Source organism: Penicillium soppii (assembly GCF_028829465.1).
Source record: "Penicillium soppii strain IBT 18220 chromosome Unknown utg000010l, whole genome shotgun sequence".
Classification (NCBI taxonomy): domain Eukaryota; kingdom Fungi; phylum Ascomycota; class Eurotiomycetes; order Eurotiales; family Aspergillaceae; genus Penicillium; species Penicillium soppii.
The window spans coordinates 2,839,790-2,862,938 of record NW_026643240.1 but is presented as its reverse complement, the minus strand read 5'-3'; the positions used below and the strand labels follow the sequence as shown (position 1 = coordinate 2,862,938).

General features: G+C 48.6%; 9 protein-coding genes across 9 annotated transcripts; 5 read left to right on the top strand and 4 right to left on the bottom strand.

The window, feature by feature from the left end:
- Positions 1-80: 80 nt before the first annotated feature.
- chsD (chitin synthase D) lies at positions 81-1,914 on the bottom strand (the record flags this gene model as incomplete). Its single annotated transcript, XM_057247262.1, has 2 exons — positions 81-1,751; positions 1,822-1,914. Coding segments are annotated over 2 exons (1,764 nt in total), but the record flags the coding sequence as incomplete, so codon positions are not given.
- A 685-nt stretch (positions 1,915-2,599) lies between these two features.
- On the top strand, positions 2,600-2,788 carry N7529_011735 (uncharacterized protein; the record flags this gene model as incomplete). Its single annotated transcript, XM_057247261.1, has 1 exon — positions 2,600-2,788. One exon carries the CDS (start codon positions 2,600-2,602, stop codon positions 2,786-2,788), a length of 189 nt encoding a protein of 62 aa, XP_057092610.1.
- A 1,341-nt stretch (positions 2,789-4,129) lies between these two features.
- Positions 4,130-4,369, top strand: N7529_011734 (uncharacterized protein; the record flags this gene model as incomplete). Its single annotated transcript, XM_057247260.1, is given in 2 exon segments — positions 4,130-4,252; positions 4,268-4,369. 2 exon segments carry the CDS (start codon positions 4,130-4,132, stop codon positions 4,367-4,369), a joined length of 225 nt encoding a protein of 74 aa, XP_057092609.1.
- A 1,801-nt stretch (positions 4,370-6,170) lies between these two features.
- N7529_011733 (uncharacterized protein) lies at positions 6,171-6,656 on the bottom strand (the record flags this gene model as incomplete). Its single annotated transcript, XM_057247259.1, has 1 exon — positions 6,171-6,656. One exon carries the CDS (start codon positions 6,654-6,656, stop codon positions 6,171-6,173), a length of 486 nt encoding a protein of 161 aa, XP_057092608.1.
- Positions 6,657-6,732: 76 nt separating this feature from the next.
- N7529_011732 (threonine/serine exporter family protein) lies at positions 6,733-8,298 on the bottom strand (the record flags this gene model as incomplete). The annotated part of the gene is made up of 1 exon (XM_057247258.1): positions 6,733-8,298. One exon carries the CDS (start codon positions 8,296-8,298, stop codon positions 6,733-6,735), a length of 1,566 nt encoding a protein of 521 aa, XP_057092607.1.
- A 362-nt stretch (positions 8,299-8,660) lies between these two features.
- On the bottom strand, positions 8,661-9,944 carry N7529_011731 (M20 family metallopeptidase; the record flags this gene model as incomplete). The annotated part of the gene is made up of 1 exon (XM_057247257.1): positions 8,661-9,944. The coding sequence occupies one exon, from the start codon at positions 9,942-9,944 to the stop codon at positions 8,661-8,663; it is 1,284 nt and encodes a 427-aa protein (XP_057092606.1).
- Positions 9,945-12,313: 2,369 nt separating this feature from the next.
- Positions 12,314-15,536, top strand: N7529_011730 (NRPS-like enzyme; the record flags this gene model as incomplete). The annotated part of the gene is made up of 3 exons (XM_057247256.1): positions 12,314-12,595; positions 12,649-14,229; positions 14,283-15,536. The coding sequence occupies 3 exons, from the start codon at positions 12,314-12,316 to the stop codon at positions 15,534-15,536; spliced, it is 3,117 nt and encodes a 1,038-aa protein (XP_057092605.1).
- A 1,989-nt stretch (positions 15,537-17,525) lies between these two features.
- On the top strand, positions 17,526-18,590 carry N7529_011729 (homocysteine S-methyltransferase; the record flags this gene model as incomplete). Its single annotated transcript, XM_057247255.1, has 1 exon — positions 17,526-18,590. One exon carries the CDS (start codon positions 17,526-17,528, stop codon positions 18,588-18,590), a length of 1,065 nt encoding a protein of 354 aa, XP_057092604.1.
- Positions 18,591-19,860: 1,270 nt separating this feature from the next.
- Positions 19,861-22,153, top strand: N7529_011728 (fungal specific transcription factor domain-containing protein; the record flags this gene model as incomplete). Its single annotated transcript, XM_057247254.1, has 5 exons — positions 19,861-19,972; positions 20,218-20,886; positions 21,190-21,367; positions 21,414-21,720; positions 21,794-22,153. 5 exons carry the CDS (start codon positions 19,861-19,863, stop codon positions 22,151-22,153), a joined length of 1,626 nt encoding a protein of 541 aa, XP_057092603.1.
- Positions 22,154-23,149: the final 996 nt, after the last annotated feature.

Below are 23,149 nucleotides of genomic sequence, written 5' to 3'. Positions count from 1 at the left end.
GGTCGGAAAGAGAGCTCGCCAAGCACAACAACAAAGGCCAAGAGTATCCAAGCAAAATGACCAAAAAAAAAGGCCAAGATTCAAACAAAAACGTCATCTGAAACCTGTTCAGTGGGAGCAAACTGCCCTACCACATCTGCTGATGGGCGGACAGGGACAGATTTCCGGCGCACAAGATGAGTATTGCGGAAGGTATGAACATCGACATTGAACTCATCACCCAGTTCTTTAGCCAACTCTACCGCTTCACCAGGGGTGGTATGGTCATCGGCGGTTGCGGCATCCGCACGAGGCCCGCCCCATGTCCTTTGACCAGCGGTAAATATGCCATAAACCATATATATCCAATTGAGAAAAGGGTTCACAAGAAACATGAGCGGATAAAGCCAGGCCTTGAAACGACCGAGACGTAGGCCGAAGTAGAACATGAGCATATAGTTCAGGCCAAGGGAAAATCCCATGAAAGCGACAGGCAGATCATCTACCTTCTTTGATGTAGTGATAAGTGCCACAATCATGGTGAAAAACAGGAGTGCAGTAGTTCGGATAGTATTCTGCATGAAACGGACCAAGCAGAGCAGTGGGTATTTAACCCAAAGCCGTACATCTGTGATCATGCACACCTCATTGGTGATGAACCCCAAAAACCATCGTCGGCGCTGCTTGAGAAGACTGCCAAATGTTTGCACTGCTTCTGTTTTGCAGAAAGCGCTGGTGCACAGCTGGATTTGATATCGCTCGTTGGCACCAATCATGAATAGATGGGTGAGCCAGCGATCTTCTCCCAAATGACACTTTCCATAGTCAAAGAGATCATCGCATTGCTCAGCTTTGTCGGAGAAGTAATATTTTGCCATCTTCCGGAAGGCTGAAAACCGCAGAATAGTAAGAGCTCCAGGAAGGCACGTCACTGCACCACATCCAGACTCAACCGATCGTTCAAAAAGCTGCCCATGGACATATTCCATATCTTGAAGGATGGTGAGCAGGCTGTTTTTGTCGGTGGTTGAAGTGATGATACCGGTCATCGCCAACATGTTGCGCTTGCTGCCTGGCTTCAGTTCCATATCGTACATGAAGTTCTGCAGGCAAACGCGGTCAAGAATGCAGTCGGAATCAATGAAAAGCAGGAATAAATTGTCATTTCTCCGAAGATAATCAGCATAGACCTTGTCGATGAGCTTGAAGGTCTGCTTCTGGCAGTGCCTTTTACCTCCATGCATGAACCGAGACACAGTGATTCGAGCACCTTTGTAAGTGCAGTCGATGCTCTGGGGATATATCTGCAGTGAAATCGAAACACCGAGATGCGCAAGGACCTGAAGGTACGGTTCATCCACCATGCCGCCATCGTATGAAAGAAATACATGGATGCAATTTGGTGGATAATCACAGTCGACCACGGAGTTGATGGCTTTGATCAATATGCTTGGCGCCTCCTTGTACACAGGCATGACAACAACGGTCTTCGGAGCGGTGCGATCATCTAGGACTTGCTTGATCCTCTTTTTCCTGCCTAGGGAGTTGGTAGTCAAGACATAGACGCAGCAAAGCCATGGAACGATGAGGAGGATGGAGAATGCCCCAAATGCGAAACTCTGGAACCCGCTAACCATTTTCTGTGGTATGTAGACCATGATGTGGGGCGGCAATGGAAGTGTCACTAGCATGACTGGAAGAAAGGCAAGTCTAACAAACTGGGTTGTAAGCAATCTTGATAAATAATTGCTAGCGTGATGTATCATACCGAACTAAGGAAAACAATACCATCATCACTATAGCCAACACTTTGATACTCCAAGTATCGGCCTTCGCGTATACCTTGACCAAGCAGTAAATGAAGGCTGCGAGCCAGAGGATCCATTCGAAAACTGCCGCCAGCATCACTGGACCGACGATCGACAGGTAGATAATCTGTGGCTGTCAGCATGTTGCTTCAACTCAAAGGACGATCTTAATACATCTCTGATTGGCCAGGCTGCTGACTCCATAGTGAACTGCACCCAAGAAACCGCTTGGGGAGATGCTTGCGAAGAGGGTTTGTGAAAGCGCCTGAGAAGTCACATTGGAAGCCACATTGGAAGCCACATTGGGAAACCACGTAGGACCCCACCCCCCAACAGAAAGGACACTTAGATGCTTTAGCTGCTGTTTCAACTGCGAATGTGTATTAAAATCCCTTTTTGGATTCCATCTGGAAAAGCCAATGCGTAGGTCATTTGATCCTACTTTGGGAATGCGGTTTTCTCTATACAGTGGGTTTAGTTAACATAACCCTGGAAACGACCAAACTGGCCGAGACTGTAAAAGATCTAGCAGACGAGTTTGTAAATTAAGTGAGAAGTCCCGAAAGATGTAGTGATAGTGATAGCTAAATTGTCGCAAAAATGGCCACGAAGAGGATTGTTTAGAAGAAAGCAACTGATTGTATTGCTTATTGGCTGAGTGTAGAAACAATCCACTACCATATCATTGAACAAAGGGAAAGGGGGGATGAAAGAGTAAAATTATCAGACTTATATAGTTATAATATAAGTTCATGAATCAAGCCGAGCTTGCGGGTACATACAAGAGGTCGGAAATTTAGTCAACATGAAATATGGTCCTAATCATTCTCACGCACAAGGCCGGTGGCCTGGTCTTCAAGGGCGCTGGCACCCGTTTGCTGGCGAACTCTCGCAGTTGGACCCGAAGTCGCTTAGTTGTAGTCGTCGTTACAGACGTGTTGATTGTCGAAAAGGTAGGGGCATCAAATGTTGAAGTCCAATATGCAATGCAGCCTATCTAAAGTGCGCAACAATTTTATAGCAGATATGAGCGATTTATTCAAAGCAAATGGCAGTTTTCATCAAGTGAACCAGAATTTGGGTAAAGTAGACAAGGTCCAGAAGTCACTCTCCTCGTTGCAACACAAAAGAAACAGCTAAAGACGCCGTCTCTCACTCTGTCGCGCGATAATATGCCTATAGCGAGCATTTCCCAGGTCCCTGGAGCGTTTCCAGATAAGCCACGTACAGGAGGAGGTACAAGAAGTCATTCTCCTCGTATTGCAGCTGAGGGGAAAGATTGTCAGGAAGTCCTGAAGACCAACTACAAAACGAGCTTCATGAGACTATTGAGGATCCTCTGCTAGGTTATCGCATGAGAGGTGCAATTGTCCCGCGGGATATTAATCCAAATCTATCTGAAGCAAAAATATCAGATGGAAAGCGCTCCCGAAAGCGTAAGGCGCACCTTACTGTCATGAACACAGTCATTAATTATGGGGACTAAGAGCATTCGCATAAAGGCATCTTGTTAGCATGCTCTACTAGATTAGCCTCATCGATGTCCTGACACAGACCCTATTGAGATGCTCTCCCACTTGAGCCGAAGAACTGGGATGAAATGTTGAAACATCCCTATTGCGATGGCTTCGTGCAAGTAGCCCACATTGAGATCAAAATCCTGTAGGGTGAGGAGACTTTTGAAGAGGTCAATAGTCTTTCAGACCAATCAGTGCAAATCTTGCCACTAAAATAGGTGTTTACCTATAAATTCAAGTTGTAGGCTACTAGTTAGATATAAGGCCAAAATCTGCGCAAGAGGCGATGTCCAGAAGATGGCTTTGGAGGAAAAGTACTTAGCGACTCTCGCAATAAGAACTGCCCGATTCGAATTGCTCTCGGCCGCGTTCGGACTTGAAAATGCTTAATTTGCTGTGGTAAATGCATTTTTAAACAGTTTACTTTTTAATGAAGTATATGTGGAACTGTCTCCGGGCAAATTTTCTCTGAAAGACAGAGCATGAAGTGCTAGAAGCTAATTTAAACCTTACATAGGCCTCGCAGATCACTGAGATTGTGGCAACAGGAAGCCTCGAGGATCTTGACCTAATTGAACTGAGGGTTGTGCATGAAGATGTCTGACTATTCGTTATAGATAGAATTAGTATAACCTTCTGTGTTGACGAGCTCGTCATTTTCCACCACCCGTGTCAACGCCAAGAGGCTACCCATATAGTTAAAGACTGAACGAGGCACATGAACTTAGGTTAATAGGTGAAGCGGAGTGGTTCTTTGGCATCCGAATCCTCTGTGACTATCAAAGAGGTGCAATCTAGCTATGTCAAGATGCCTATATCTCGTCAATGGCGCACAAATATTATCTGATCGAGGACAGAAGACTTGAAGTTCCTCCAGTTGACATTGGCCAACTTAAGCCATTCGAAGGAGAAGCTTCAGACAAATCTAAACACGAGTATTCGTCTAAGGTAAGCTCTGCACAGTATGCAACCACCGTCACCAGACCCGACGTTGCTAAGGCGACCTCGCACCTGGCTCAATCTCTGTCGAATCCTTCACCTGACTATTTGCATAAGATTAACTAAATGTTCTCTTATATGTACTAAACTAAACACCGAGCACTCTGCTATCACAGGAATACTAGTGGTTTGCCTAGTGTGTTCAATTCTTTCGCGGTGTCTCTTTTGGAAATGGATACGATCGGAGAAGCTCTGAGGGGTATCCCTGCAAAATCTTCAGAGGCCTAGTGCTAGAAGGCAGCTAAGTAGAAGACAGTAACTACTAGTATTACCGAAGCGGGCAAGTCGCTATGCATGTGGTTGCGAATCTCCAAGCAGGTTATGTTCGATCCAGGTCACTCTGTCGCTCTCGAACGCGATAACAAGCAGACAGTTAGTCTTTTGACTAGCGTAGCGCCTCCATTGCAAACCAAGCTCCGACATATTGACATCCGCCAGCATTGGCGGAGATAGGAAGTGCAAGAGGGACGAATTCCCGTTGAATGAATGGTTACCACGGCTATGGTAGCCGATGGACTCACCAAGCTGCTTCCTTGTCAGAAGCATGCCCAACTCGTCCGGCAGCTCGGAATGGAGCATGTTGGCCACCTTCTGGCTCAGATCAATTGGATTGGTCTAACAAAATCTTTCTTTTATCGTTACGGATTTACGATTTATAACAGAAATATTGACTGTTTTACGCTTCAGTTCTCAGGTAATAATCTGTTAATATTCACCGACATTAATATAAAAGCTAGTGTCATTAGAATCATAGATATCGCCGGGTAAAATGCAATTCTCCTCGACGATCCGGGTATATCTATCGAACCACTTTTCTGTAACCTTTTTATCTATCGCTCGGCTGCGTTTGATATCGAGGGCTCGTCGGCAAATTTAGTAATATTAAGGGTTATGTTTTAAGAACCGGCGGGTCTAGTATGTTGGTTTGGGTGTCGGACTCTCCTTTGGAGGGTCTAGTATTTTTTAGTAAAAAATTTAAGGCCCGGTTAGTGCTTGTTAAGAAAAGAAACCTCGCGTAACTTCTCGTCGGCCCCCCAAAATTTTGAAGCTCCAAAATATACAATTATTCTTCCGCATGATTTCCCTCGCCATCGCCAAGGAACCACCTAGCCTTATAGTACCAGAACGCCGCTAGCTAGCTAAGTAGCTAGGATAGCCAGTTGCAGATAGCTCGGTCACTGGGGATATTGCATAAGGTAGGCGAATCGGCTAGTCGGGCATATTGACCACGTAGGAACGCTTCGCCAAAGTATAGTGGGGGTAGGGAGATATGAAAGGGCACAAGATTTTTTCACGTAAAATCGCTGTATCTAAATTGGCTATTGCGTTTTGGCTGAGACACCCTGATTCAAAAGTTTGTTACGCCGTACTGTGGGTAGGTTAACCGGTTGACCAACGGGTGTCAACCGGTTGGCCATGAATTACGTTTAACTATTATTTAAACGTGTGGTACCTAGATCGATTCCCGTGTGGGGCTGACGCTGTTACAACACTTTTGCGTAACTAGTGAGTTAACTGGTAGTTCACTAGTGAGTGGTCACTACAACTGTAGCTCCAGTGGTCCGGATTTAAGTGGGTCCAACGGAGAAGCTGAATTCCCCTACTGAGCATGGGGTCTTTGTAACGAATACACGCTAAGACTATCTAGGGGCCGTTTTTCCCTTTCTTTGTTTGACACTGTGTACAAGATACCCGTAATTTCCTACATGCGAGTCAACTAGTCACGCATGGCTGAGAGATGCTATAACGGACCTCGAGCAACAGACAAGAAACCCAGGGTTAGAGGCGGGCCAGGGGCCAAAGACGGCAGATGAAAATAAAATTATGATCGAAAATTCAGATGAACCCAAAATTTGAAATCATGCTCTTAGGTGACAGGAGGAAGGCCATCTCGTATCCTGCCGGGGTCGCGAAGATCTCGGAGAACGCTTCCAACACGTAGGCAGGGATCTGTACAGCCACACTGATGTGATTCGGAATGGCACCACCCTGTGAGGCCGCGCATCGCAGGGGGAATTCGTAGCAGGGCCCATGCCCCGGGGTGAGTCGCGCGAGCCGCTTTCCCCTCCCACTTCGGATTCCCTTCGCCTCCCCCCGCCACTAAGTCCTCCCCCCGGCCAACTGGCGCCCCTCTCCCTCCACCCACCGCCGGCGGCCACCGTCCCGAAGCCAGTGGGGCGGCCCCTGCTTGCGAGAGGTGATTACCGGGACCCCCGACCGCCAGTCCCCTCGTGCCCCCGGCATCTCCATGACCCCGACCATTACGCAGTAGATGATGATCATTATTCTCCCTAAAGATTGACCAGATACCAGAGTAGTTAATAGCACTGATTGAGGGATGATCAAATACCATGGTCACATTCGGTGGTAAGTAAGACGCTTCATAAGATCCACATAGACAGCTTTTAATTTTATCGCCCCACAAAACTTTAATAGCTAAAGATACCGCTCCTCCTCTTTTTTTTCTGCAACGGGTAGACAAGGAGCACCCCGACGGAGAGCCCAACCGTTATAGCAATGCCAATTGAAACCATGGTGTACCCGGCAACGAGCTGGGTGGATAATGCCTGGCTAGTAGTGAGGGCATTGGTCACATTCTTAGTGATCTGATCCGCAATCGCCACACTGCTAATTAGGCTGCCCGAGGCTGCTAGGCTCCCAGGAACCTGAACGTAGATTGCAGGATGCATAAGCGCGATCGCGAGGCCGTGCCTGATTCTCGCATAGATATTGGCCAACACACCCACCGTCAGCGCTCCTAGTGCTTGGGAGAGTGGCTGAACATCTCCAAACTTCTCATTTGAGAAATGATTGACAGCCCAGCCTGCGATGGAAAGGCCTAACATCTGCGGCATAGTGCTCCATCTGCCGTTTTGGACTACAGTATAGCAGAAGGTAAATGGGATCACGAAGGTTATTGGCCACCAAACTCCGTAGCTTGTGGAGCATGAGGTGGCTGATGATGCGTTGTTGTCCATAGCACCGTAGATGGAAATGCCGATTAGAAACCCGAAAGAGAGAAACAAGGTATAGACAATCGCATAGACCAGTCGAACGGCACCTGAGACCATGTTTCTCGACTGCAACTCGAGCGCGCTGCAAGTGATGGTGAATCCCGGTAGGATCATGACAATCGATGCTTGAGATATGGCGGAAAAGCAGAAGCCCTGATTGTGTCCCCAGCGAATGGACCCAAAGACACGACCGAGGAAAGAGGCTAAGATTGAGGCCGAAATCTCGAAAACGTATCCATAGAGCTCTGAACGAGGTACGAGTACCAGTTCGAAGAAGCCAATTATAGTGCCAACGACGAAGATGATAGGGAGATCGAACGGTTGAGCATTGTATGAGACCGGTCCAATAAATGCACAGGCCAATCCATATGCTAGGACACGACACCAGATTGGAAACTGCGCTGGTCTATCCAGGATTTCGTCAAGGCATACGGATGCGGCTTCAATCGTCGTTCTCTCGTGAATTATGTCCTTGTATACTGTGTGCACATCGCCGAGCTTGGCAAGGTCAAGCGATTGTAAGCACCGGATGATGTGAAAGCTCCTTTGGGGGGATGAAGGAGAGCCAAATGAAAGCATCATACAGCCAGGAATGTAGAACGACTGAAGTTGCAGCCCTAGAGCCTCTGCTGTGTGGTGGGCATAACGCTCTAAGCGATGCGTTGGGGCACCGTACATTATCAGGACCTTGCATACTTTGGCGATATATGTCTCCACGGCATTGTTATAAATTTGTGATCTTGTCGACGGATCTTCCCAAGACGGGGCGCCACTAACTTGCGGGCGGAGTACTGGCGGTTGAATTGTGGACTCACACCCGGTGTTGCGATCAACTTTTTCGTTCATAGCCGCTGTCGAATCACGGCAGATCAAGTTTCCTGAAGAGCCTTGGGACGCAGCAGCAGTGGGATTGTTGTTCGAACAGGTGTTGTTTGTGTTCACTGCCGTAGGTGCTGCCTCATGAGGTTCTTTTGCTGTCATGCCATAGCTTAGTGCGAGGGAACGGAGCTTTAACACGATTAATCAAATACAACTCATTTCTTTTCTGGGTCGAGGACCGAAGAAGTTCTCAGTGAATTCTAGGATCCACACATACGTCATTACTACTTACCCAACGTCGGCAAAGTTGAGTTGTCTCTAGTACTTCATTTGGTTACGCGTTGCAGAGTCCATAGTAGCATCCAGTTTTTTTCTATCCGAGATGTTCTCATTGGAATATAGCTCCTTCAGTTTTCTACACAAACATTGCACATAGATATTGGTATGTGATTCGACATGACGACTATATGAAATTCTGCTTATCCTCACACTATGAAGCGCAAGATCTTTTTTAATGTGCTAGGTCATCTGACCGGGTTTGAAGCTTGAGATTTCCTCTGCAGAAAGTGCAAAGCACTGAGAGACATGGCATCCACTCCCGTCCTCAATGTGGGTTGAAGCACCGGAGCAAAGTAAGGGGAATGATTGCCGCTTAGTTCGTTGATGGAATCGCTTTGAAGCGCATCGTCCCATTTCTTTTCATCGATGCCGCCAAACGTCCACATCGCATATGGGACATTCGCTGCCGCGGCCAAGAGAGAAAAATCTTCACTGGCGGTGGTCGGTTCCATCTCAGTGAGATTGTTCCTGAAATAAGAGCCAAACACCTTTTCTAGAGCCGTGGCAGTTTCTTCATCATTTATCGTGGCAGGGGTTGATGATAAGGGCACGATTGTAGGCTCTTCAGGTGCACCCGAGGCTAGGCATTCCGCTTTCACAATGCGCTTGATCGAATTGATGACCTGCTTGCGTGTCTTGGGGTTGTAGGTCCTCACATTGATCCGGATGATGCACTCATCTGGTATAATATTGGCATTGAAACCTGCATTGATGCTTCCGCACGACACGATCGCTAGGTCAAGAGGGTTGACTTCGCGACTTACTATGGTCTGTAAGCGCGACACAACTGCGGCACCTATCACAACTGCGTCAATGCACGCGTTGGGGGCTGACGCATGGCCGCCATGTCCGATAATTCGAACTTCAAATGAGTCCGCTGCGGTTAAAAGACGGCCGCTACGAACACTCACTTGGCCAGCTCTCATGCGCATGACATGCTGAGCGAGCACCAGATCCGGCTTGGGGATTTTATCGAACAGCCCGTCATCAATCATCGCCTGTGCCCCAGAGAGAGTTTCTTCTGCTGGCTGGAACACGCAAATCAAGGTGCCCGACCACTCTTCGCGAGCCGAATAGAGGAGAGCCGCGCTAGCCATCAAACTAACGACGTGTAAGTCATGGCCACAGGCATGCGCTACGGGTCTTAAGTTCCCATCGTTATCTTTGGCGACTCTCGTACTGGCGTAGGGGAGACCGGTTTTTTCTTTCATCGGCAACGCGTCCATGTCGGCTCGAAGTAATATGGTGGCACCTGGTCCATTCTCGAGGACCCCAGCGACCCCGTAGCCCCCAATGTTCGCATGAACTTCGAATCCCAGATCCTTCAGGTGTTTTTCCGCAATTTTTGATGTTTCCCGCTCTTCTCCCGACAGTTCCGGCGATGCATGGATGTCGCGGTAGATGCGCTCGTAATTTTCGAGGGCCGGTCGATGCTTTTGGATGATGGTGAAAAAATCTGGAGCAGGCATGGCGATGATGGTATATCAATATCGAAATTGCAAAACCGCCAATCTAAAAGTATCTTGTAGATGGATGCGGAGTTCACGAGGCAACTATCCTCAAAAACTTAGGGCAATTATAGAGTTTGGTGGACCCTCTACGGGTGACGTTTGGATGCCCTGTTCTGCTCATCGTCGGCTTCGACCGGCTCAGGGCTTAGGTCTCCCAGACCGAAAACAACATTCCAGGCATCGTCTCCCCCAAAGGTCGAGAAGTTGGTATACGTTCTAATATCATATGAGTAACTCATTTACTTTCTCTCTTCATCATCACGATCGATGAATCAATGAATTCTTTTTCTGCCCTGCCAGCCTCTCCATATCTTAGTTAAACTTGGAATATCACATGTATGGATGCTCATAGTTCATGGAGTCACTGGAAAGATGTCTGATTGCCAGATGGTGACACTTCGACATGGTGGTTTTCGGTTTCAGGCTAGGCGACGAGCCCCGATACCATTTGCATCTATGTATTTCTGCAAAACTCTAGGTACTCGCAGCACATGACTTTCCCGAAATCTTCGGAAATTTGAAAATTGCCTGCGTCATTCCTACAGGTGGCTTGAAAAAGATTTCGGCAAAGACGCGTCAATGCTCGGCAAGAATTGAACCAGGAAGGCTAATCAAGCTTATGCGACATCAACTCCTCTACGGGGCCAATACAACCCACAACGTCATAACCGAGTTAATCTCGTAATGTAGATTCCGATGGGTTCGTCATCCCATCAAAACTTCAATTTTCTACCTTTTAAACACGCCATTCAGACGACTGAACCACTATTAAATTGACTATTTGAATCTTCTGCGGGCATGTAGAGCACCTATGCCCTCTTACTCCGCACTCAAAACATGTGATTTGCCAACTCACGGGAGGCAAAACAGGAAGTGTAGCTTCAACCTGGAATTCTAAAGCAGGTGTAAGATCAGATATATGTTTTACACCATAGTCATGATATCATCTAATAATACTGTATGTCATAATTGATGATAGTGTTTAGAAAAAGATCCAACCAGCCCATAATGGCTTCAGGGTCTTCCATCAGAGCACGCTTACAGTCATATTAGCGAAAAATCGACCAGTGAGAGGAGTATTTTCTGGGGCAAAACTACCGCCCCGTAGTTTCTTGCAACTGTTGGGAACACTAGGCCAAAGTTGTAGGAAGAACATATTCATTAAAATCCCAAGCTGCGACTTTTTTGACGTAGCCGTTGAAGGAAATCTTGGTCAAGTTCGCGCTGAAACTGCCGTGCAGGGTCAACCAGCTCGAAGTCTAAGTTTGGTACGCCTATCAAACACGTAAACCGATTCTGTTGTTTGCGGATTCGGTGCGAATTCTGTGTCTCGATGTATTTGTTGACGTGTTACCGGATAAGAGGCATCAACATTGCAAGAAGTATTACTTGTTCGGCGATATTTCTTTTCAAGCATTTCTGGTGATGAGACCAAAAGGACTACTATGTAATTATTAAGGCTTTTCAGCATGCTAGCGACTATCCGCCTTCGTACGCCAACATATTCCGACCAATCTTTTACTCAATTGAATTTCTACAACTGTTCAGATCCACTGGTGCCTCGCATGAATCATCTTCAGGCAGCCATTCCAAATCAGGTAAGACCCTCCGCCACGGCAAAGGCTGCGCTACCGCCGCCCTTCCCAACTCTGCCGAGTTCCGTGTTTCCTTCGCAGCCCCGACCCCCTGTCAGTTCTCCATCCGATACATGTTGATTTCATAGTTAGCTTTGACTGGTACCGATATCATGCCCCACTCCATTGACATCGATTTTGGACCATTCTGCAAGTTTATCGGCAGCGGCGGCGTTGAGAAACAAGTTTATGTGTGGTGAGCTTGAACATGGAGCTTCTAGGTTGGTGTAGCTTGAACTTTTTGTAACTGGATCGCGCAGTGTTAAGCATTGCGGTTAGAGGGCCCGGGCCGCTCTCATCCGTGGAAATCTGCCGGCATGGCGTTGAGGCCAAGTATCAAAGCGTTGCATGTAGTTGGGTCCACCAAATCGGGATGATGACGATTGTGTCGAGTAAGGTTGCAGGCCTCAGGTCCCCTGTCAAGGGCCCCCACCGCTAATCAACTATAAGCACTTTTTATATGGTAATTTGGTTCAAAATACATGACGGTCATCGGATGGGCAGCATCGAGCGCAATTTAGGGGAGGCAGCTTTCCCTACAAATACCCTCGTCCTCGCCCATTTCGTTGAAACCATAAGATTATCCCCTCTCATCTTACTCCCTCGCCTTTGAACAATTTCCGTTCGACTTTGACCGTTACCTTTAATCGACACATCTGCTTTCGACGAAATACTCCGGTACACCAATCACTTATGGCAGATCAATGTAGCGCCCGACTCTGGGCGACGATCGTCGATCACCGCGCCCAATCGGCGCCGAATGCGCTCGTCGGTCTTATCCCAAAAGGCTCTGAGGTGGCCGACGGCTACCATGAGTTGACCTTCCAAGGCCTCGTCCATGCAGTGAATGCCTGTGCTCGCTGGATTGAAACGCGCATCGGCCGTGCCAAGCAGCCCGAGACTGTCGCTTACATGGCTGCGAATGATGTGCGGTATTTGGTCATTATCCTGGCCTTCCATAAAACTGGGTATAAGGTATGAAGCCGTCCCCAGGGGTGATGATCTAATTTTTTACTGACTTGGTCTAGCCTCTCCTCCTTTCCCACCGTCTCTCGGATGAAGCTTATAAACATATCCTCACCGCGACCAATTGTCAAGCTTTCTTTTATACCCCGGATAAGCATCTTCGCGTCTCCGAAATTCAAGCTGCCACTACCAATATAACCGTGTTCGAAGTTCCGTCCCTGAAAGGACTTCTTGAGTCGGACAGCGCCCCATACCCATTCGAAAAAACCTTTCAAGAGGCCGAGGATGAGGTGTCCATTTGCATTCATAGCTCCGGTACTACAGGCATGCCGAAGCCGGTGCCTCTCACCCACGGTTTCTTCTCAACTATGGATATATCAGCCTATCTTCCCCGGCCCCCGGGACGTCGGGCAAGTGTGTTCTTCGACCTCAATCCTGGTCAGCTGGTGGTATCCACTACCCCTTCATTCCATCTCATGGGGCTGATAGCATTCGCCGAATCCCTCTTCCACGGGATTCCCTTTGTGTTATGTCCTGATCAGCCCATTTCTGCAGGTCTGATCATTGATGTGATCCAGGCCACCAACCCCACCGCCGCTCTGCTGGGCCCTTCTATGCTGGCGGATATGGTTGATTCACCGAAGGCACGCGAGACCCTTCGAACACTCGATGCCGTCTACTTCGGAGGTGCGCCACTCGCCCCTGAGGTGGGCGATATCCTGGAAACCGACACCAATGTCATTACGCTCTTTGGATCCAGTGAGATGGGTCTGCTCAACTCTTTCGTGCCCAAAGGAGAAAAAGTATGGAACTACTTCGAGTGGAGCCCCGAGTATGGTGTGAAAATGGAGCATCAGGATGATGGCCTATATGAGCTTGTCATCCCGCGCCGCCCCAACAGCCGCCGGATTCATGGCATCTTCCACACATTCCCCCATCTTGGTGAATACCATAGCAACGACCTTTTCGAGCAACACCCAGAGCGTCCGGAACTGTGGAAATACCATGGCCGCAAGGATGATGTTCTTGTCCTGAGTAACGGCGAAAAGCTTAATCCCGTCACTCTGGAGGTGACTGTGGCGCACTGCCCAGGCGTCAAGCACGCCCTGATGATTGGCCAAGGTCGATTCGAAACGGCGTTGTTAGTCGAGCCAACGAAGCCTGTGGAGGAGGAGAAGGCGTTCGTGGAGGCCATCTGGCCGACGGTTGAGCAGGCCAATCAAACGGTGCCCAAGTATGGACGGGTCTCAAAGAACAAGATCAGGGTGGCTTCGGCTGCTAAGCCATTCAAGGTGACGCCTAAGGGCGTGTTGCATCGCCGCACCATTAATAATGATTACCACGAAGAAATTGAAGCCATCTACGCCGCGGCAGATGACACTGCAGGTGCGCCTCCACTGCCCGAGACGCTGGAATTCGAAACTCTCCGCGACTACGTCCACAATTTGTTGTCAGAGATTCTTGAGCGCTCCGATCTCACGGACGACGAGGACCTTTACGGCGCTGGGCTGGACTCATTGCAGACCATCCACTTGGCGCGGAAGTTGCACACTGCTATCGCTGCCCGGCTGCCGGACAGCACTACAACAATCAACCAGCAGCAGATCTACGCCAATCCGACACTCTCTCGACTGGCTCAATATGTCACCGATGTCGTTCAGGGCCGCCGTCAGGCGTCGATCCTCCCCGCTCTGAGCGCATCGCTAAGATGGTTAAGAAGTACACTTCTCAATTGCCCCGACGATGCTCGCTTCCCATCCATTTTCCCGATAAATCTACCGTTATCCTCACCGGCTCCACCGGCTCCCTGGGCACCTACCTCCTTCATCAACTCCTCACAGACTCCACTATTGCTAAGGTCTATTGCTTCAACCGCTCCGACGAGGCACAGAGCCGTCAACGTGCGATATTTGCCAGCAAAGGACTCGACCCTACATTACTAGATGATCCATCCCGGGCAGAATTCCTCACTGTTATCGTCGGCGCACGCCAATTCGGTCTCCCGGATGCCACCTACCACAAGCTGTTGGACTCAGTGAACCTAATCATCCACAATGCCTGGAAGGTCAACTTCAATCAGCCACTGGAGTCCTTCGAAGACCCTCACTTATATGGCGTGCTGGAGTTCTTGTGGTTCAGCCACCGCAGCGCTGCACGCGCTCACCTGACCTTCATCTCTTCGGTCAGCACCATCGGCGAGTGGGACTCGGCTACCATGGGACCGGTTGTGCCCGAGGCGCCTGTAGAATCTTCTGACGCTGTGATGGAACAGGGCTATGGCGAGTCCAAGTATGTGGGCGAGCGGTTATGTTGGGCGGCGGCGCATGACGCTGGTATCCCGACGACGGTGCTCAGAGTCGGACAAATCGGCGGCCCAACAACACGCGAGGGCATGTGGAATGTCGATGAATGGCTGCCGACTCTTGTAAAGACGAGTGTAGCAATGGGCAAGGTGCCAGCTGATTTGGGCGCGTATCGAATTGACTGGGTGCCTGTGGTAAGCTTTCCTCCCTTCATAGTCTCATCCAAAATCTCGATGGCTAACGGAACCAACGTAAAGAATATCCTCGCTACAATTATTGTTGAACTCGCCCACACCCGTCAAGAGGAGCAGCAACACACTCCGCACGGGGTCTACCACCTGGTGAACCCGAAGCAGGTCAAGTGGGAGAGCATGATGCCCGTAATTAAGACCAAGTACGATGATGTGCAGAGCGTGGCCTTAGAGGAGTGGCTCCATGAGCTGGGGGCGGTGCAATCGCCCACAGAGGCTGAGGTACGCGCCAAACCGGCTCTGAAGCTGCTTGACTTCTACCGGGGTTTGACCGGAAATGCTCTTTCGATGGAAGTGAGTGTGGAGAGGGCGCAGAAGGCGAGTTTAACAATGGCAAAGCTGGGCCCAGTGACGGCGGATCTGCTGGCAAATTGGTTGGAGCAGTGGAAGTTTTGATTTCTGATCTCCTCTTTTTTTTTTTGCTTCCAAGTGCTGTGGTATAATTCACAACCAGTGGGAGTGATCTAGCCTTCATGAATCATCTATAGAAGCCTCTTTTCTCACTCACATTTGAATAGAAAATCAAATATATCAAGTATCGGGCAATGGCCTCATTGGTTCATTATATGCTAGTCTATATATACTGCCTATCCGAGTCTGATGATATTAGGCGAATCTCCATACAAATAGCCCTAGCGTTGTTTTCAAGGATAAAAATGCCACTCCATTCTCATTTCGAAGGGCCAGACATAATAAAAGCTGAAATTTTGAAGTCATTCCACGAGCGTTTCTGCGGTACCGTTGGGAGTGCCGGCCGTTCTCGCGCCCAGTTTGCCCGCGTAAGGTTGATGGCCCATCTTCTTACTCCGAAACATAATTCTACAGTGACAACGTATGGATTCCATTCCAGGTAACAAAGAGACATTGTTCTTTGATAGACGATCCATTGTCGAATTACATGTATAGACTGAGTAGGGCAAGGTCACACCCACAATTCCTACACCCCATATGATATGGCCGCGCTTCAATGAGGTCGATGGCGGATCCGAGCTAGGTAACCGGAGTGCGACTGTGACTCGTGCAAGTGAAGGCGCGTCGACCAGATCTTAGCCTCACAATTCGAAATGACCGGATCGGCTTGTACTTCAGGTCCACAGTCAGTGCTGACAGTAGAATGATGTTGATGACAGTCAACAGCTTATGCTGTTAATATTGGTGACTTGGCTTCAGCTCGTGTCTCACTGGTTGAAAGTGCGGCCGTTGACTCAACGTTGGACCGTGAACAGATCAGAGAAATATTTGAATCTCTACAGTAGAACCAAATGCAGATGAGCCTCGATTCCCAGCCTGCACATGGCAACGTTGGCATCAAGAGCGAGTACAAGGCGTTGTAAAACCTTGTCAAGAGAAGACAATCTATTCAGTCAGGTAAAAATACCACGTTTCTCTTCGGTTGCTTTGATTCGGCATGGAAGAGCGATGATGCTCACTTGGGTATCTTTTGCAGCCTGCAAAGTGGCGTGGGAGACATTGATCGAGTCGGTCATTCTGGAGAATATTAAAGTCGCAGAGCTTGATTATCAAGCGTAGATAAAGGGCAGCGATCCATTAAAGTAAAGCAACAATGCCTGAGCATTGAATGGGAAGAATTGTCCTTAGAGGGATTGACCTTATAAGTCTTTCACTGGGAGCTCGGAGGCAGCTGCGGACACGACCCACCTTTCGCTGGCATTGGTGAAATCTGCACGTGGCAAATTATATCTCAATACACCCCTGGGAGTGCAGCTTTTGTTCCCATCTACGACATAATCGGCGCTGGGAGCTGCCGCGCCCCTAAACTCCTTGTGAGGATCTTACGTATCCGTAGAGGTGGATAGCGTCTTGTGATATACAATCAATACTAAGCAACACTATAATTGACTCTAGATACAAGACGTAATGCAGGGAAGCAAAAGAGACAGGCTTCCTCGCGTTCAGGAGAACCCATATACACTATGTGGGTCCCGCAGATCATACCTCCATATATCCTGTATGCTTTATGTATATCCCTGACAGACGGTACAATCAGTGCTAGAAACGCATCTCTTGATCCTGGGAGCTCTCCTACTCCCGGGGGCTTCCGAAACTTTGCTGGGGGTAAAGAAGCCGCTTCCAGGAGTGTGACGGATTGCAGATGCTTGGGTTGTACCACTACGCCAGCTAGACACAGGGTAACGGGCTAAGTATGCACTATATACGAACCAAAAAGACACCCAGAAAGAATTTGAATTTGAATTTGAATTTGAATGAAAGCGTATCATTGTAGTTGTATTACCTTTACAGTCCATACACTAGAGCACCCTGGATGACTCCTGTCCCTTATTTAAAGGTTCAACTCTGCCCCCATCCTCTCTGCTTTCTCCAGAATTCAGGAAAGCAGTTATCAATTGCGGGACCGCACCCAAAATGTCCACCAACCCCATCCTCCTCCTAGATGGCGCATTAGGAACTGTTCTCGAGAAGGCCCCCTACAACATCCTCTTCAACGAAAACACCCCGCTGTGGTCCTCACACCTCCTCCTGACTCATCCTGGTGTCCTCCAAGCTGTACATGGCTCTTACGTCGATGCCGGCGCAGACATCATTCAGTCTGCCACATACCAAGCAAGTGTTGAAAGATTCGCCAGAACCTTGAACCCTGATTCTCCAGATATGGATCAGACATACTCGGAATCCGAAGCAGCGCGATACTGCCGTTCTGCGATTCCGCTAGCCCGAGCTGCCTTTCCGCTCCAGAGCCAGCTTCAGAACCCGAGGCACAACCAGTCACGTCTCGCTTTATCCCTAGGTCCCTATGGTGCAACCATGTCCCCGATAACGGCGGAATACACCGGGCTGTATCCGAGTCATATGGACAGCGTACCGGCGCTGGGAGCGTGGCATGGTAAGCGGCTGCAGATCTATGCGGATAATGCTGGCACATGGTCGGGAGTCGAGTATGTGGCGTTTGAGACGGTGCTGCGATGTGATGAGGTGTTGGCGATTCGCAATGCCATGCAGCAGGTGCTTTCTGTAAAGGGCCCGGGGCCTGAAGGAAAGATATGGTGGATCAGTGGCATCTTTCAGCAGGTTGATGGGGAGGACATCCGTCACTGGATTGAGGCTGCGTTGGGGACGGGGAATGGCTGGCCTCAACCGTGGGCGGTTGTGGTGAATTGTACGCGCTTGGAAAATGCGGAACGGGCTGTGGAGTTAATGGAAGCGGAAGTCGTGAAACTGAAGTCGTCGAGAAGGCCATGGCTGGTCCTTTATCCCGATGGAACTCAGGTCGAGGTATTTGATACTCGAACAAAAAGCTGGGTCGGGGATAGCGAGCTGGTGGTGAAGCCCTGGGCGGAGAGATGCTGGAGGGTTCTCGAGGAGATTCGGCGGAGGGGCGTATGGGGGGGCATCGTAGTCGGGGGGTGTTGTCGGACTGGGATTGAGGACATCAAGGCGTTAAGGGGGAGAATTGAGCAGTCTGGAAAGTAGATGTTGACAATCATATAGATGCACTGATGTATGTGCGTTTCTTTAGTCGCTCGAGCTATACGCACTCCTTAATGTACTCGAGAAATGGCTGAAGGGATAAGTGTCTTTGGTCAATTATCGGGCTCTGTCCTATTGTAAATTCAATCATTCAAGAACTCAAATATTAGCAAAAATAGCTACTGGGCAAAGAGTTACCCCAAAGTATCACTAACGGGGCAAAATTGTGGGCTATGTGTAGGTTTTTAGTAAAACGGCAAGTGATTCGTCAAACTCCGATGGCTTACAAAATTTCTATTACTTAATTGAAGAAGGCCAATACCTAGTTCCAACGCTCCACGGTGTCTCTGCTATAGTCTGTGTTATTGAAGGATATTCACTCACCTTTCTCGTCTTCCTTGCGCTGTGATGCCTAGCTGAGGCGTCATTTGACAAGATGGTAGAGGCTCAGAATCCAGGCCACAATGATTGCAATCAAGGCCAGAGTCAGGGTCCTAGATGATAATAGCTGGGGATGATGTTGGTGCCTACTCTTGTGGTGCTCACATTAGTGCGAATGTTTGTCGTCCGAACGACAATCACTAGCCATGTTGAAATTGAGAGTGGAAAGGTGCAATAAGTTGTTGTTGTTGATATACCAGACCCAAAGTGTGAATTGAAGGTGATGATTGAGAGCTAAATCTAGGGATCAATGATCTTTACATACTTGAGGCTTTATGACTGCGGACTGAGACCATGTGAGGAGTCTCATACGGAGCAAAGAACCTTGGAAAGGCGTAGATAGTGAATTTCGAATGGCTGTTTCGGCAATAATGAATAGAGTTGTCAATATAGTAAGCAAATCTCAAAATAATCGCTCGAGGCTAATGATGCCCGGAGACAAAGACATTTTTCGTCATGGCTAGGGACATCGCTAATTCAAGTGGACAAAGCATGGCTAACCAGACTTAGCAGTCTAAAGATAGATCAGGCCAAAAGCCTGGAAAATCTTCGGAATTGCGCCTAGATAGAATCGCATTTCTCGGATTGATCTACGAAAGGTGTATCATCATTTTACAATATTTTTTTAGGTAGTCTATAGTTCACAGATTCCCGTGATTGCCAAGGATTGGAGCCTCAATAATCAGGCCACAAGCGCTAATTCAGTTAGTTAACTAGTTAGTTAACTGACAAGCCAACCTGGGCCAAAGACTCTACCGCAGCTCCCAAACTACATCCTCCTTCGGATGCGACGTAGCGACCGATTTTACTCCATTAACCATGCGTACAGCCGATGATCGCCGGTCAAGGTCTCCGGCAACCCGTCGCAACGGCACGCTACAGTCATGCGAGCCTTGTCGGCGGTCGAAACAGCGGTGCGACCATGAACGGCCCGTTTGCCGCGGGTGCATCACAAAAAAGAGCAACAGCCAATGTTTCTACCATCCAGCACCGATGACGCGTCGGAGGGCCTCTGGCCATGTCCCTTCTAGTACAACTCTGGTGCCGTCAAAAAAATTGACTACTCAGCCAACTTCCAAGTAAGCATACCAGAAACGTAGGAATCTGCTCAAAGATTTGGCCGTCTATTTCAGTGTTTCGAGCCCAGGCTTAGGTTCTCTGCATGGCAGGCGATTATATGCACCCTTAGAACCGCCCTCTGCACTTCCCGGCTATATGGGCCCTACGAGTTTCACCGCGGTTCTGGCGGAGCATCGCAATGAGATTGTATTTGAGCAGGACGAAAACGTGGACTCCTGTCCGGTTTTGGTTGTGGAATCAGATCGGGTTCAGTCCGGAGCCGAGGTGTTGCTCTTCCTGTACAATCTCAAAGATCGCCGCAAGCTTATCGACAAATTCTACGTGCAATCATGGAATGTGGTGGTACCCAAAATGGTAGTAGATGCCATCATGGACTCCATCGACGAGATCTTTGGCGGGTTCAACCACAACGATTTGATGCCCCAACTGCAAAGTCTAGCCACTCAGATCTTCCAGAATTCCTCACGAGATTTGACCACTCACCAGTCGATGACTTTTAAAGAGTATTGCACTTCATTCACCGGACCCAACTTTCGCTGGGAAGCTCTCGGGAATCTATTTACCTTGTGCGGCCAGCAACTAGTGATCACCCCTGAAATTGACCCTGCAGTCGCTGAGGGAGACGATCCACGAGCTAAGGATCGACTTTTGGAACAAGTGACTGCAGCCAGTACGATCTGCCTTAATTTCTGCGACCAGGCCTCCGCTGCCAACGAAATGCTGGCGTATCTGCAGTATAACGATGTCATGCTACGAACACAGCTATGTGGAGATTCAAGTATGCATTGCCCCTCCCACAGAAGTCTCCGCTCACAATTGCTGACACTTGAACAGGCTATCAAGCATGGCGTCGACTTGGCGATCTCATAGCCACCATTTATGCCGCCGGCTTGCATGTGGACACCGATACCTCAGAAGATTGTCCCTTTTTCTCTTCGGCAATGGCGTCGATGCTGCTTTACGTCGGCATTCTACATGGATAAAATGATGGCTACATTCGTCGGTCGGCCGCCCTTGCTGAACTATAGATATTGCACATTGACCCCTCCCTTGGATTTAAGCGATGAAGTCCTTGTAGCAGGAGGCGAGGCTCTAAATCAGGCGATCTTTGAGCTTGACAGTGCAGGCTGGAGCACAAATGGCGCTCGCCATCGAATGTCAACCGGGCGAATTCGGTTCCAACTCTCCGTCTTTAGGGAGAGGACACTCGAGATCGCATTAGGTAGTCACGAACCGCGTGATCTTGTTCAAAAGTGCAAGTAAGTGAAAAAGAAATGATCAAACTGCTACGCTGGTCTATCCAAGCCTGACCCAAGAAAAACTGAATAGTGAAATCCGTGAGGGTGTATGTGCCGTGTGGGAGTCGACTCCCGATCACCTTCGATATGATAAAAGGTCCAGAGATGATTTCCACTACGGGTGGCTGATTCTTGTTTACCTTTATCTCAATTACTTGTACACTTGCTTCCTGCTTCAGAGAGCCTTGATCAAGCATACGAACCATGGGCAAGAGTTGCTCTGCGATATATCGCGCCAGGTTCTGGGGATCGTGAATACCATCACTGGTATGCGCAATCCGATGGTGGGCTTTGATCGGCATTATTCCTGGATTGTGTGTATACATGCCCTCGGCAAATGTCGGATTTCGGATATGAGTTACCTAATACTAATGAATTGGTAAACAGGCCCTTACATACGGTGTTCCTAGCTCCGGAGTCCTTCTACTTGAACTCCTACACCAATCCCACACACCCGGACCTCACAACGTGATTCTCCCGCGCGCCGAGCTAGTCCGCAATCTGAGCGTGTTCATCTCAATGCTTTCTTGGGTTGCACGGCCTGGCCACGGTAACTATCGCACATGTAAAGAAGCTGAGAAGAACCTGTCTCGCATCTTGGATCAGGTACTCGATCCGCAGCCTGTTCATGCGGAGATGGTGCTTGATGTCACGTCCGAACTGTCCAGCTTCTTGAACTGGTCCAATCACAACAGCTGGGACTTTAGCTCTGAATACTTTCCTGCTGCAAATGGGTTCGCGCCGTGAAAATTGAATGATTGATAAGTTAAGCATGTGTCATGCGCAAGTTCAGTTCATTAATTCGTCAAATTAATGATCATGGGGGTTTATGCAATGAGTCCAGGCATCATACCAATGAAGCAGAGAGCCAAAACATTTCTCCACGTCAAAATCTTCACCGAACAACTCTTGATGGGTCATACCATCCATAAAAAGTCATTCAGAGGCGAATTGTCTGGCACAAAATACGCCTGATGACACACGGACAGTTAAAGCGGTCTCCCAGGAACCATTTTTCGAGACGCACCCTCGACCATGAGGGAGAAGCCGACCTAAACTTGCAGCATCAACACATCCTTCGAGGCTAATTTTTTGGACTAGACAATTACTACTGGATATTCGGATCGTTTTACTAGAATTTGATTACGTGTGGGGTTCATGTAGTATAATGCGTTGAAGTTGGGCTTTCTTGGGCGGGATTGATGAAATGGATTACTGAATCACGGAGGCCTTTTTTTCGTCCTCAAAACTAAGCCTCTTTCGATTTAAATCCTCAAAACTAAACCCTTTGGGATGATGACAACCACATTAAGCCCGTTTGGAACAGACATCTCCTTAATGTGATGGATCTGAAGATAGAGCTGTCGGACATCCTCATAGCCCCTATTCTGTCTTCCTTTGCGATGCGATTCTCACCCTCGTTATTCAGTCAGTATATTGAAGAATCTTTAATCACATAGCTCGTGATGAATCAACTGTGACGAATCTGGGCTTTTGTAAGCTTGAGAGATCAGGCCATGAAGGAAGATGCCGGGAAGAGAGGTGATATAAAAACCCCCAGCTAGGTAGCTCTCTCTCTCCTCTTCTTTCTCCCTCAGACTCGATACTTCGTCAGATAGCACCGATTGCAGACAGTCGCTCTCATCTTAATTGGCTTGTAAAATCAACCATACTCTCTATCCCACAAACCAAAAGAGGTCGACCTCCAAAATACGCGTCTACTGAAGAAATAAAAGCATCGAG